This window comes from Xyrauchen texanus, chromosome 30, assembly GCF_025860055.1.
Source record: "Xyrauchen texanus isolate HMW12.3.18 chromosome 30, RBS_HiC_50CHRs, whole genome shotgun sequence".
NCBI classification, from domain to species: Eukaryota; Metazoa; Chordata; class Actinopteri; order Cypriniformes; family Catostomidae; genus Xyrauchen; species Xyrauchen texanus.
The window spans coordinates 35,031,573-35,043,596 of NC_068305.1; the positions used below are offsets into that span (position 1 = coordinate 35,031,573).

A 12,024-nucleotide genomic window follows, 5' to 3' on the forward strand; every position below is an offset into this window, starting at 1 on the left:
TTGAAAAAAATTAACAAAAAATGAAGCATATTTGAAGAGCCTGTTAAATTCGTGCGACTGAGTTCATTTTTTTCATTTTAATTGTGTTTTTCTTCTTTTGTAATGGAATATTTTTCATAGTTTCTGAAAAAGTTACGTTCAGTTTTATAAAGTTACATTCATTATTATTGACACAATCGTAATTCCATAGTTTCATGGCGGGTAACGTACTGTGCTCCAAAACATTGGTGCTGATTGGCCCAAGAGGAGTCCTGTGCGCCAATGAACGCTATCTATCGATCTGCGCTCGATTGCTCTTCCTTCATCCTCCAACTACCCGGATGTCTGTCTCAGTAACTTGAAATTGAATTTGAGAACTGAATCTGAATTGTGAGAAGTGAATGTGAAGATATATAGAGAGTTTAATTTTCAGTGAGGATCAAATTTTATTGGACTTCAGTTCCAAACGAATAAATTCAATTTCAAATGATACAATTCAGATTCAGTTTTTGAATACATTCAATTTTAATTAAACAATACAATTTCAAATGATGTGATTCAAATTCAGTTTTTCAATGCAATTATTCAAGTTTAGCCATTCAAATATAAATGGTTCAAATTCAGTTTCTGGTGGCACATATTTCAGCCCATACGCCCTGCTGGAAAAACCAGCATAGACCAGCTACCAGCAAGACCAGCATATGTTGTGTTTTGGTGCTGGTATGCTGGTGACCAGCATGGGATGCTGGTATGCTGATGCTGGTATGCTGGTGACCAGCATGGGATGCTGGTATGCTGGTGACCAGCATGGGATGCTGGTGTGCTGGTATGCAAGCTGTATGCATTTATTAAATGCATCCCATGCTGGTCACACCAGCACCAACATTGGATGCTGGTTATAAACATTTGAAACTATGCAGGTCAACAGTAATAGATGTTAAGGATGGTAGCCTGTTCACCAGGATGGAATGCTGGACAGCTACATTGAATTTTGGTATGATGAAAATCATGAAAATACAAGCTTAAATTAATGTAACAAGTTCATTTAATAATAACAAGTAAACATTAACAATAATAACAATTATTTAACAAAAAACAACACTCAGGACGACAGAACAAATAAACAAAGAACATACACATCAACATGTACTAATCTATCTGAAAAGGTAGGCAACTGTTAGCAGGTTACTGTTGACAAGGACAAATGTGTAGTACAAAGCACAAAGCAGTCGACTCATTTTTGTCTCAAATGGAACCACATAGTCAAATTTTAAAGTTTTTTTTTTAGTCTGTTAATGTCCATTATTTTTTCTGTAATGAACCGTCCGGCCTTTATCCATCTGGCCTGCGACTCTGTCTCCTCCACATTCTTTTTGTCAAGCCACTCCTTGAAGCAGACTGAAAAGAAATGAACAGATAAATAGTGATGCTTGTGTCGCACCAGAACAAATAAAAATGTATTACTCCATAACCCAGTACTTGGCATCCCACAATGACCTTGTGGCTACTGCTACCTTTTAATGTCTGAAGTTTCTGGGGGGTTAAAGGCTGCCTGCTGGTTTTGGTTGTGGGGCATTCCTTCCCTGTGAGACTCCTTTCCGCCAGAGTCTTAGTGCCCCAGATTGCCACTGCCAACTCCTTCACAAATAAGGAATCCCGCGTGCTGTTTTGAATCCTTGACCAGGCCTCTCTGCGCACTCGAACATCTCCCCCCAAATGAATCTTACAAAATTAAAAACAAAAATAATCAAGGTACTAGATTGTACAAATGTATACAAAATGTATTTTAAGTGTACTGTAGTTGGGGGTTCTTATATTAATCCATGCACACAGATGACGACCCTTACGAAAAATAAGTTTATTCAAGTGTTCCATTAGTATACTTCTTTTAAACTAAAAATAAGAAAATATATTTTCAGTCTACATTTTATATACTTCTCAAAAAATATACTTTACTTAAGTATACTTTATAAAATGAACTTGAAGTATGCTTCTTTTTCGTAAGGGGAGATGCTGTACCTCATCTCCTTCTGAAGATACAGAGGGTTCCACCTCATTCAAACAGCCAGACTCTGCAACCATATACAAAATAATGTCAATGTATTCAATATGTATATTTACCCTCTTGCATCAGGGCCTATTGTTTGGTAAATATGGACCATGATAGATTTCAGATATCTGTGACTGTGAGTGATATATATATATATATATATATATATATATATATACACACACACACACACACACACACACACACACACACACACACACACACACATGTATATCCTTACTTTGTAAGGTCTCCTTTGGGCTTGGGGCTCCAGGGTCTTTGACAGTTAGAAAGAAAACAAACATATCACAAATATGACAGATGATGGAAAACATGACAGGGGGGTCTCCTCCTTACCACTGCACTTTGCTGTTGATGAGGATTTCAGTGCCTTCAGCAATTGTTGCTGCAATTGCATGTTTAGAGAACGTAGTTCTTTATTCTCTGCCTCAATTTCTGTTCTGAGTTTCTCCTGCTCCTCTAACCTATAATAGATGGACATGTATGTCATGATTAGCTGACATTATAAGAAAAAGAAAAAAAATCTATATATATCTATATCTTTCTATATATATCTGACAAGCAGATTAAATCAAACATTGGGCTAAAGATCAATTCTCTTGTCAGAACACATTAATTCAAAAACCACTTACTTGTTTTTAGTTTCCTGCAGTTGCAGAGACATATTGTTTATTTTTTTTATGTAGAGCTGTTGCTTCTTTTTAGCCTCCTCAAAAAGTTTTTCTGGTACAACCCCACCACCATCATCATCATCATCATCATCCTCTTCTGACAATGAGTCAGACAGGGTATGAGCTCTCATTATCTTGCTTGGAGTTGGGCAGAGTGGAGACTGTTTTCTTCTAATTTTTCTCTCTTTTAGCAAGGTTAAGAGATTATTTTGTTTGGCCTCTTCTGCAGCTTTTTTCTGATTTGTCTACATGGATAACATGGATAAAAGCATAATTAGGAAAAAGCACCTCAGTGTATTGCAAGACTCCCATCCAAACAAAACAAACAAGGCATTGTAAAAGCAATTACCCTATATGAGTACTGAATAGATTAATGATTGGAGCCTAATATTATCACTTGATAATGGTGATAATTTGATAACCTGTATGTGGGCAGAGACACAAAAATACATTGCAGTACATACATGATTTATGTAGTACATGCCCTGTAGTTACATTCAAGTGCCACAAGATGGCAATAGCTGTAATTACAGTTGGCAATAGCTGTAATTACAGTTAACAGGAAAAACGGGAGCAGATCAGCAGCAGCCAATAACATTAATTTAACCATTTTACACAACTATTAAGTTAGCTAACATCGGAAATAAAACAGCAATATCAACTTTACATGTGTTGCTTTGGCGTCCTCCGCCTCAGAGCGCGACCGTGGAGGCGTGGTCTCCTTCAGAAGTCTCACACGGACCCGCTTACCCTTGGCCAGTTCCTCCTCGATCTCTTCTCTGGACTCTGGAATGTTAATAACACTGAATGTAAGTACTTGAAAACACCTGCTATAACGTTATATTCTGTCATGCAATACTAACACCGGTAGCATTGCGTCCTCTGTCCTAAGCGCTTACTAGCTTTGCTAGCGCGTTAGCCAATACTCGCATCCCAGTTAATACACGTTAGTAAGTATATTAAAGTTAAAGTATTTCCAAGTTGGACATTTATATTATTGATGAACTATTGGAGATAAATTACGACTCACCCTTTAGGAACAATATTTGTCCCTTGAAAAACTTCTCTTGCCAGCGCACCCAGTAAGTTTTAGTGAGGTCACTAACGTTAAGGTCAAAGTCCTTAATGTAGGATATGGGGACGATTTCTTTACACCCGTCCTCTATATATTTCACATAGGCGAACATATTTAATTTTTTATTCTATTTTATAGTTTAAAGTAGATTTGTTGAGTGAAGTTGTCTGTAAAATGTCAAGTAACGGTTACCTCACGAGCGAATTTAACTCTAACGGCGGGAAGCGCGAGATGCACTGTTGCCTTGGTTACAGACTACCGTACAGTCTGTATAGTGTATCTTAGCTCCCACTATAGAATGATAAAGTTAAAGGGTTTATTAAACACGTCTGTATAACACAACACAGTTCCACAATGATTATAATGTTGAATCAACAACTCTCTAAAGCAGTTTCAACAATAGCAGTATAAAGCAGTCTTATAATCTTCATGGAGGAGGATTTATTACAGAACTGTTGAATTGAGGCTGCATCAGTTGTACAAAATAATCTGGCAGAGTCACACCTTTTAGTGCAGTAATCCAAGTCATCTAGTTGGCAAATTGCTGGTAAACTAATATAAATAGTTCAATTAATACAGACAGTCAAAGGATTAGAAAACATTTCCAACAATGTTACCTGAATAATATGATTTATTAATGGCTTATTTTATTTAAGGGCTGTATGAGGCATAGATTTTAGTAATGTAATTACTATGTAAATTCAACATCATATTCATGAATATGTCTGTTAATTATTATGTCCTTTTTAATTTTAGAATGTCAAAACGCAAGTACAAATTGTACTTAGAGCCTAAGAGCAGAGTTACATTTCCCTGTGCAAGACTGAAAAGAGGACATTTGGATGTAAGTCAGTTCATGAGAAATATGTTGTAATCCTGGGTATCAATATTATATAATTATATTGTATTCAAAGAATGTATGAATTCATTCTTACCTGAAGATGTTCCTTTAAAGGTGGCAGATGGTTCAGGAGATGCAGATGTTGAGGTGAGAGAGTCATTTTCTTTTAATTTTTTTTTTATTAAAAGTACATAATTTCCCATTAGGCTACTACATTGAGTACAGTTTTTTTTACTCTGTGTTTGTGCCATCTCTTCATGATCCTGTGCAGACCATGTCTCCATCTGGCGATATTCAGCTTGATCCAGATGACACGGCCAACATGGTGAGCTCTTTTACCAACCACACCTGCAGGCTTGTGGCATGTTGTTTTTTGAAATTGTTGTCTAAAAGTTACTCCTGGTTGTTCAGGTTTTGGCTTTCACCAGTGACCACATAGATCAAGGGGACAGAATCAATCCACACCTGAGCACTGCAGATGTTGAGGTGAGTGAGAGATGGATCTACTTTTTAAATTAGGGAATGACATAATTGGGCTTTACTACATTAAGTACTGTTCTTCTTGATCCTGTGCAGACAATGTCTCCATCTGGCGATCTTCGTCTTCAGCTGGATCCAGATGTCACGGCCAACATGGTGAGCTCTTCTACCAACCACACCTACAGGCTTGTGGCATGTTGTTGTTGTTGTTGTTGAAATTATTGTCTAAAAGTAGGGCTGGGTATCGTTTAAAGAAATTCGATACCGATACCTTGACTTCGATACCGGTTCCTGAACGATATTTTTCCCGATACCAATTTTATTAAAAAATCCGTTTTAACAACATTACCTCAAAAAATGAAAAGTGAACAGAGATTATGTGCTGAATTAGGTCGTTGTAGTCCAAGCTCAAGGATGCAGAAGTTACGAGAGGGTAAGTCAAAATGTTCGGTTGTTGGATGTAGTAACCCACACGCTTCATTACACCGTCTCCCAGCATCAGAACCTCTTCGAAGTGCCTGGTTGAGTTTTATTTTTTACGGAAATGTACCCACATCTGTAGGTAAAGTCATTTTTGTGTGCGCGAACGCGAAGCACTTCAAGGTTAACTACTTCAGCAACAACAGGGTTTTTCTTGCATTGAATTTGTTTTTTTTTTTGTCCCGCCAAAATCTTATTTGATCGGTGAGTAATGTAGATGAACTGCTGCGCGTGACAGGGCGTGTGTTTAACTGAAAGAACGAGCAGAGAGCGAGACTCGGTCACACGCGCGCGCACTCTCTCTCTTCGGAGCCAGGCGAAAGTGTAAACAAGACTTCACCGTCTCCAAACTGGACGCTGTCTTGCTCTCTCTCCCTCGCACATTTTAATCAAAATAAATCGATACGGTGGTAAAAGGTCAGAAGGCCAAAGTTTAATGTGGAGCATTCGGAGATATTGTTTTCTGAATTACCGTGTGAACTGTGCTAAATAAGTTGCCTTATCTTTTCTGAAAAGCGTTCCGGGTATTAAGCTGACATAAAACAACACTTTAATAAAACGGAAAAACTATCCAATGATGAAATGTTTTCTGTGTTGACTCAAATCTTGGATGTCCAAAAGTTTCTGTGCTGCTAGATAATCGGATCTCTGCTATCAAACTACAAAAGTGGCCGAATGGGGTGGAGTTGAACCGAGTGTCACCTCTGCAACCTGGAGAGGGGGCGGGGTATGAAGTGTCTCATTTGCATTTAAAGAGAACGCACTAAAACGAGTTGCTCTCAGACGCACATCAGAAAAGGGGTAGAAAAGGGGCCTGTGGAGCTATAATAATAAGGAATTCAGACCCAAGCATTGCAGTTCCACTTTATATAGACCACAAATGTACGATTTATATGTAAAAAGGAACGCTTTTAAAAGCATGATATGTCTCCTTTAAACTGGATTGTTATGGTGGACAAAATACATGTAGTGTCTACCAGAGAGCAGAGGCATGTGCATCCTCATGCACAAAGAAAACAGGTCCCACTCATAAAAATATTCCATATCACAATTATTTGTCAAAAACTCCACCAGGTACCCTTTTAAATCAAGCTTGAATTAGTCTGATCATATAGTTAGTTCATTAAACAGCTTAATCCTGCTTTTGTGAGCCTTCATTTTAAAACACCCATTTGCTGTTTGGTGCATGTTTTGTTGAATTCTTTTTCAAAATGTTTCTTTGTGCTTTCAGGTACTGCCTCTTGCTGCCAACTGTGGAGAAAATGAAAGTGAAGTTAGACCAGGTTCAAGCTGTGCAAATCTTGAGGTCAGGGCAGGGCACAACCCGTTCTGTGACAGCGGTCAGTAGGGCTGTACAATATGACCAAAATGTCATATCCTATTTCATACCCCGATAACAATACATATCCTGATAACAGGGCTCTACGGTAACTTTTTTTATTAGGAGCACTAGTGACTAATAAAACTAGTTACAGAAGTTTATGTGATGAAGTCAGGGTCGGCGTGACTGAGACTCGTGCTTTTATTACTCAAAACAATAATAAACAAAAGGTGCGCGCACACAGCGCTTGCACTGTAGCCGCGCTACAGCAATAACAACACCTTTTCACTTTCTCCGATCACTCTCTCCACCTCTGACGTACGAGTCCTAGTCCACCTCTCTCTCTCGTCTGCGGCTTATATCCTGTCTCTCCACGCCAATTACTGCAATAAAACACCGGTGTTCGTCATTTGCACTTGACCTACTTACGTACTGCTTGTCTCCTTTCTCTCTCTCCCGTTACAGACCGCGCTGAACCACGCCCCCTCGCCACAGTTTACCTTTACCTACCTTCCTCAATTAATAAAATATCATGAGTTACTGTTGGAATTTCTGTAACTCATGATATTTATTTGCATCAGGTTTATGGAATAAAGAATAAGTTAACGCTATAGTTTAACTGCTGTTATAAACCCCAATACCGATTTAAATGAAATGAGTTCAGATTGGCCAATAATATCGGACGGCCAAATAATCGTTTGGGCTCTACGTCAAATGCTATATACCGTCATATCGCACAGCCCTACTGGTCAGTCATACATTTCTTAGTTTACTGTCATTGTATGTAGACACATGCACTCAGGAATGTTTTCTCTTTAAATTTTTTGTAGATGTCTTCATCTGGTCACTTTCTGCTTACATCTGAGCTGCAACCAAGTGACATGGCCCAGCAGTTTAGTTGTGATTCATCATCTGAAGACAGTGTTTCTGAAGTTGATTCGGAAATTCCAGATATTCCAGAAGATGATCCATTCAGACAGATAGGTTTTGATACAGACATGGATTCAGTACTAATGTCAGCAGGTACAACGACAAAGGCTGAGGCACTGCTCATGGTGATGAGTCATGCAGCCAGACATAATATAACAGGGACACAACTTCATGACTTATTACAGCTCATAAATACTCTGTTTGGCAAAGAGGTGTTACCCAGATCAAAATATTTGTTCAATAAGGTCTTTAAAAACAACTCCGACATTGTGGAGTTCCACTTCTACTGCAAAACCTGTAAAGTATACATTGGCACAAAAGAAGACATACAAGACAAAAACATTGCACAGTGTGCAATCTGTAGTGCTTCAATTGAAATCAGTTCCTTGAACAGTGCAAGCTTTTTTATCAACATACCAATTGCACCTCAAATCCAGACGCTGCTTGAAAATCCTCAGATTCAAAACAGCATGAGCTACAGACACCAAAGGCCACATAATGAGCATGTTATCTCGGACATATATGATGGTGAAATGTATCGAAACTTGTCCAGACCTGGTGGAATTCTGTCAGATCCAAACAATTTGTCATATAATTTCAATTCTGATGGCTTGCCTGTGTACAAGTCTTCCAGATTTTCTATATGGCCCATACACCTGCATTTAAACGAGCTCCCTCCCAAAATGAGATTTCAGAATGTAGTGCTTGCAGGTCTTTGGTTTGGTACTCAAGAGCCAGTTATGTCTATTTTTCTCAGACCCTTTGTTGATCAGGCCAAAACACTGGCATCCAGAGGTATGTCTTGGAGAAAAAATGGAACGTGTGTGCACAGCAAAATTGTTGGGTTATGTTGTTGTGTAGACTCAAAGGCAAGACCAGCCATGCAAAACACCACACAGTTTAATGGGTACTTTGGTTGTGGCTTCTGTTTACATCCTGGTACTCTAGTAGAGAAACAGGTGAAGTACACTGTGACTGACACAGAATATCCTGACAGAGAAGCAAAGAAAATGCTGGCAGATATGGAGCAAGCAGTAGCACAAAACAGAAGTGTCAGAGGAGTGAAAGGTCCATCACCACTCATAAACATGCCCTATTTTGATATAGTGTGGGGCTTTGTTCCAGACTATATGCATGCTGTCTTACTGGGTGTCATTAGACAGCTCACAGAGCTTCTTTTGAACAACAGTGATCAACCCTATTACACTGGGAGTCCCAACACTATGAGGGTGCTAGAAAACAGGATCAAGGACATAAAGCCACCACACCTGATAACACGACTACCCAGACCCCTTGCAGAATGCAAGTACTGGAAAGCCTCAGAGTGGCGAGCATGGCTCCTGTTTTACAGCTTGCCAGTCCTGAATGGTGTACTTCAACCACGTTATGTGAAGCACCTAGGCCTTCTGGTATCAGCAGTATTTCTACTTCTGAATGAGAACATTACCTTCCAAGAAGTCAACAAAGCAGATAACATGCTTTTTGAGTTTGTGGCAAGGTTTCAGTTGCTGTATGGCGAGACATCTATGACATTTAATGTACACCTGCTAACTCACCTTGCAAAATCAGTGAAATTGTGGGGGCCACTCTGGGCACACTCAGCATTTGTGTTTGAAAATGCAAATGGTGGTCTGTTGAAACTAGTGCATGGAACAAAGTGTGTAGCTCTGCAGATTGTGAACAAATTCCTATTGCACAGAGCAATACCACTCTTTACCACAAGGTATGCAGTTAGTGAGCAAGTTAAGGAGTTCTGTTTGGAAATGACAAATGACCGAAGAGTAAAGAGTTTCACAAAATGTCAAGACACAACTGTTCTGGATAGTGGCAGAGTGACAGAGACTACTGATGCTGAAAAAGAGCCTTCATTTCTGCACAGAAACATCCACCAGACGAAATGGTAGTGCACAGGAGAATGGTGCATAAAGGACTAGTTTATACCAGCAAAAGCTATAGCCTAAGTAAGAGACGCAAAGACTTTTTTGCAAAGATGAGTGATGGTGTTTATGGAGAAATCCAGAATATTGTATCCTTTCCTTCAGAAGGGGGTACAGAAATTGCTCTCCTTTTCAAAAAGCTTTATACAAATACCTTCTTTCCTTTATCACAAGGTTATGGGTTTGTCTCACATATCCGACTTGTAAGTGGAAGCCTTTTTTCGCCAGTGTGTCTGATTTCAGTAGACCGGTTAGAGCAGAAATGCATGGTTTTAAAAACGGGTGATCAGACGTACATTTGCGACTTTCCAAATGCATATGAGAGAGACTAGTCTTAATCATAGATGGTCATTCTGTTAGTTGTTGGTGGTGATGATATAAGCCCTTTCTGTTTAATATGATTTCTTGCCTTGAGTGCGAAGACCTTTCCATGAGTGGAACTGGTTAAGGTGTCATTAGACGGCCTAAATGTGAACTTGGGTCATGTGATAACAGGAAGTGTTTTTTATATGTGAGTCTGATACTGCTTCGACATTTCTGTTCGACTATTTTATATTTGAGCAGTTTGACTATTTATATGTGAGTCTGATACTGCTTCGACATTTCTGTTTGATTATCTTATATTTGAGTCTGATACTGCCTTGCTACTCCTGTTTTAATGATTCTTCTCAGCTTTGCTGTTTCTGTTGTGTGTTGCTATGTAGGTACTATTTATATACATTTATTTATTTATTTATTTGTATCTGGTTGTTTCACTGTAAAGCACTTTGGTCAGCCGAGTGGCTGTTTTAAACGTGCTAAACAAATAAAGTGACCTTGACCAAGCCCTGAAAAAAAACAGAAAAGAAAAAACAGACAGGGCTTATCATTAGTATCAAACAGAGATTGGTGACCACTGGGCTAGTGAGTGGACCTAGGCCTATACATTTAGATTATTATGTGACAATACTGATCCCTAAGGTCTAAGGAACAGTGAACTTCCATGCTGAAACTATAATCACCATGTTTGACAGATGAGGTGGTCTTTCAAGGGTCATTATTTCTCCAACAAACTGGTTTATAAAGTTACTGCAATGTAATTTTTGATTAAACATCCTCCACAATACAGTGACACCGGATGCTTGTAGGAACATTGTTAATGCAATCTCTTATATTGGTGTACATTGCTTGTTAACTGACTGTTACAGGCCATATTACCACAAAGGCTAGAAAATGTAAATGGTTAAAGAAACATGTATTCATCTCACACATCAAGTATTAAGGGCGATTAAAGGAGAACTTATTGAAAATTATAAGAATTTTATATAAGAATTAAAAATTCCCCAGAGTTCTCCTTTAAGCATTCTAATTTATTAATGTGAATACTGAATGCACTGTATAGTATATATTGTCATGGTAGTAATGGTATCAAATAATTCCTATAAATGTGAATGTAACGTGCAAATATTCTGTTGCAATAATAAACTTATTTCGAACAGATGTTAATGTTCAAGAATCTTTAGTTTATTTATTGTAATGAATTTGTATAAGAAAAATAGTGGTACATGTTGGCCAAGTATTTATGTACTGCCCTTAAAGAACTTCTTGACATTGCAAGCCTAATTTCTATTTAACTGTCTTCTTTTTCAGTACTTTAAACAAGTAACTTATTAAATGGACCGTGTAAGTACTGGCTGCATAAATGTGTACAAAATAATGAGCTAAAGTATATCACACAAGACCATGCTGGTAGACCAGCATCACCAACAAGACCATGCTGGTAGACCAGCATCATTAATGAGACCTTGCTGATTGACCAGCATCACCAGCAAGACCATGCTGGTAGACCAGCATCATTAATGAGACCTTGCTGGTTGACCAGCATCACCAGCAAGACCATGCTGGTAGACCAGCATCATTAATGAGACCTTGCTGATTGACCAGCATCACCAGCAAGACCATACTGGTAGACCAGCATCATTAATGAGACCTTGCTGGTTGACCAGCATCACCAGCAAGACCATGCTGGTAGACCAGCATCATTAATGAGACCTTGCTGGTTGGCCAGCATCACCAGCAAGACCATGCTGGTAGACCAGCAAGACCATGCTGCTAGACCAGCATCATTAATGAGACCTTGCTGGTAGACCAGCATCACCAGCAAGACCATGCTGGTAGACCAGCATGGTCTTGCTGGTCCACCAGCTAAACCAGCATAGACCAGCATAGACCAGCATGGAAATTATGCTGGTCTATGCTG

At 38.9% G+C, this 12,024-nt stretch overlaps 2 protein-coding genes across 4 annotated transcripts; one reads left to right on the forward strand and one right to left on the reverse strand.

Moving 5' to 3' along the window:
* Positions 1–1,023: 1,023 nt before the first annotated feature.
* Positions 1,024–6,764, reverse strand: LOC127623836 (BEN domain-containing protein 5-like). Of its 2 annotated transcripts, none has more exons than XM_052098389.1 (8): positions 4,732–6,764; positions 3,389–3,507; positions 2,683–2,966; positions 2,387–2,514; positions 2,271–2,306; positions 1,999–2,051; positions 1,494–1,701; positions 1,024–1,377 (listed from the first exon to the last, which is right to left on the reverse strand). In XM_052098389.1, exons 1-8 carry the CDS (start codon positions 4,919–4,921, stop codon positions 1,250–1,252), a joined length of 1,146 nt encoding a protein of 381 aa, XP_051954349.1. In that variant the 5' UTR covers positions 4,922–6,764; the 3' UTR covers positions 1,024–1,249. The 2 variants fall into 2 exon arrangements, with proteins under 2 accessions (XP_051954349.1, XP_051954350.1); XM_052098390.1 differs by lacking the exon at positions 4,732–6,764 and adding an exon at positions 3,752–4,546.
* Positions 3,274–11,247, forward strand: LOC127623823 (uncharacterized). Of its 2 annotated transcripts, XM_052098367.1 has the most exons (8): positions 3,274–3,530; positions 4,553–4,640; positions 4,752–4,784; positions 4,909–4,962; positions 5,049–5,123; positions 5,214–5,273; positions 6,829–6,903; positions 7,749–11,247. In XM_052098367.1, exons 2-8 carry the CDS (start codon positions 4,554–4,556, stop codon positions 9,750–9,752), a joined length of 2,388 nt encoding a protein of 795 aa, XP_051954327.1. In that variant the 5' UTR covers positions 3,274–3,530; position 4,553; the 3' UTR covers positions 9,753–11,247. The 2 variants fall into 2 exon arrangements, with proteins under 2 accessions (XP_051954327.1, XP_051954328.1); XM_052098368.1 differs by lacking the exon at positions 6,829–6,903.
* Positions 11,248–12,024: the final 777 nt, after the last annotated feature.

Coding starts and splice junctions, on each gene's coding strand:
- LOC127623823 (XM_052098367.1), top strand. CDS start 4,554: ATGTCAAAACGCAAGTACAAATTGTACTTAGAGCCTAAGAGCAGAGTT. Junction 4,785..4,908: donor CAGGAGATGCAGATGTTGAG/GTGAGAGAGTCA, acceptor GATCCTGTGCAG/ACCATGTCTCCATCTGGCGA. Junction 4,963..5,048: donor CAGATGACACGGCCAACATG/GTGAGCTCTTTT, acceptor CTGGTTGTTCAG/GTTTTGGCTTTCACCAGTGA.
- LOC127623836 (XM_052098389.1), bottom strand. CDS start 4,921: ATGGAGACATGGTCTGCACAGGATCATGAAGAGATGGCACAAACACAG. Junction 2,967..3,388: donor AGGACGCCAAAGCAACACAT/GTAAAGTTGATA, acceptor TTATCCATGTAG/ACAAATCAGAAAAAAGCTGC. Junction 2,052..2,270: donor CCCAAAGGAGACCTTACAAA/GTAAGGATATAC, acceptor ATATGGTTGCAG/AGTCTGGCTGTTTGAATGAG.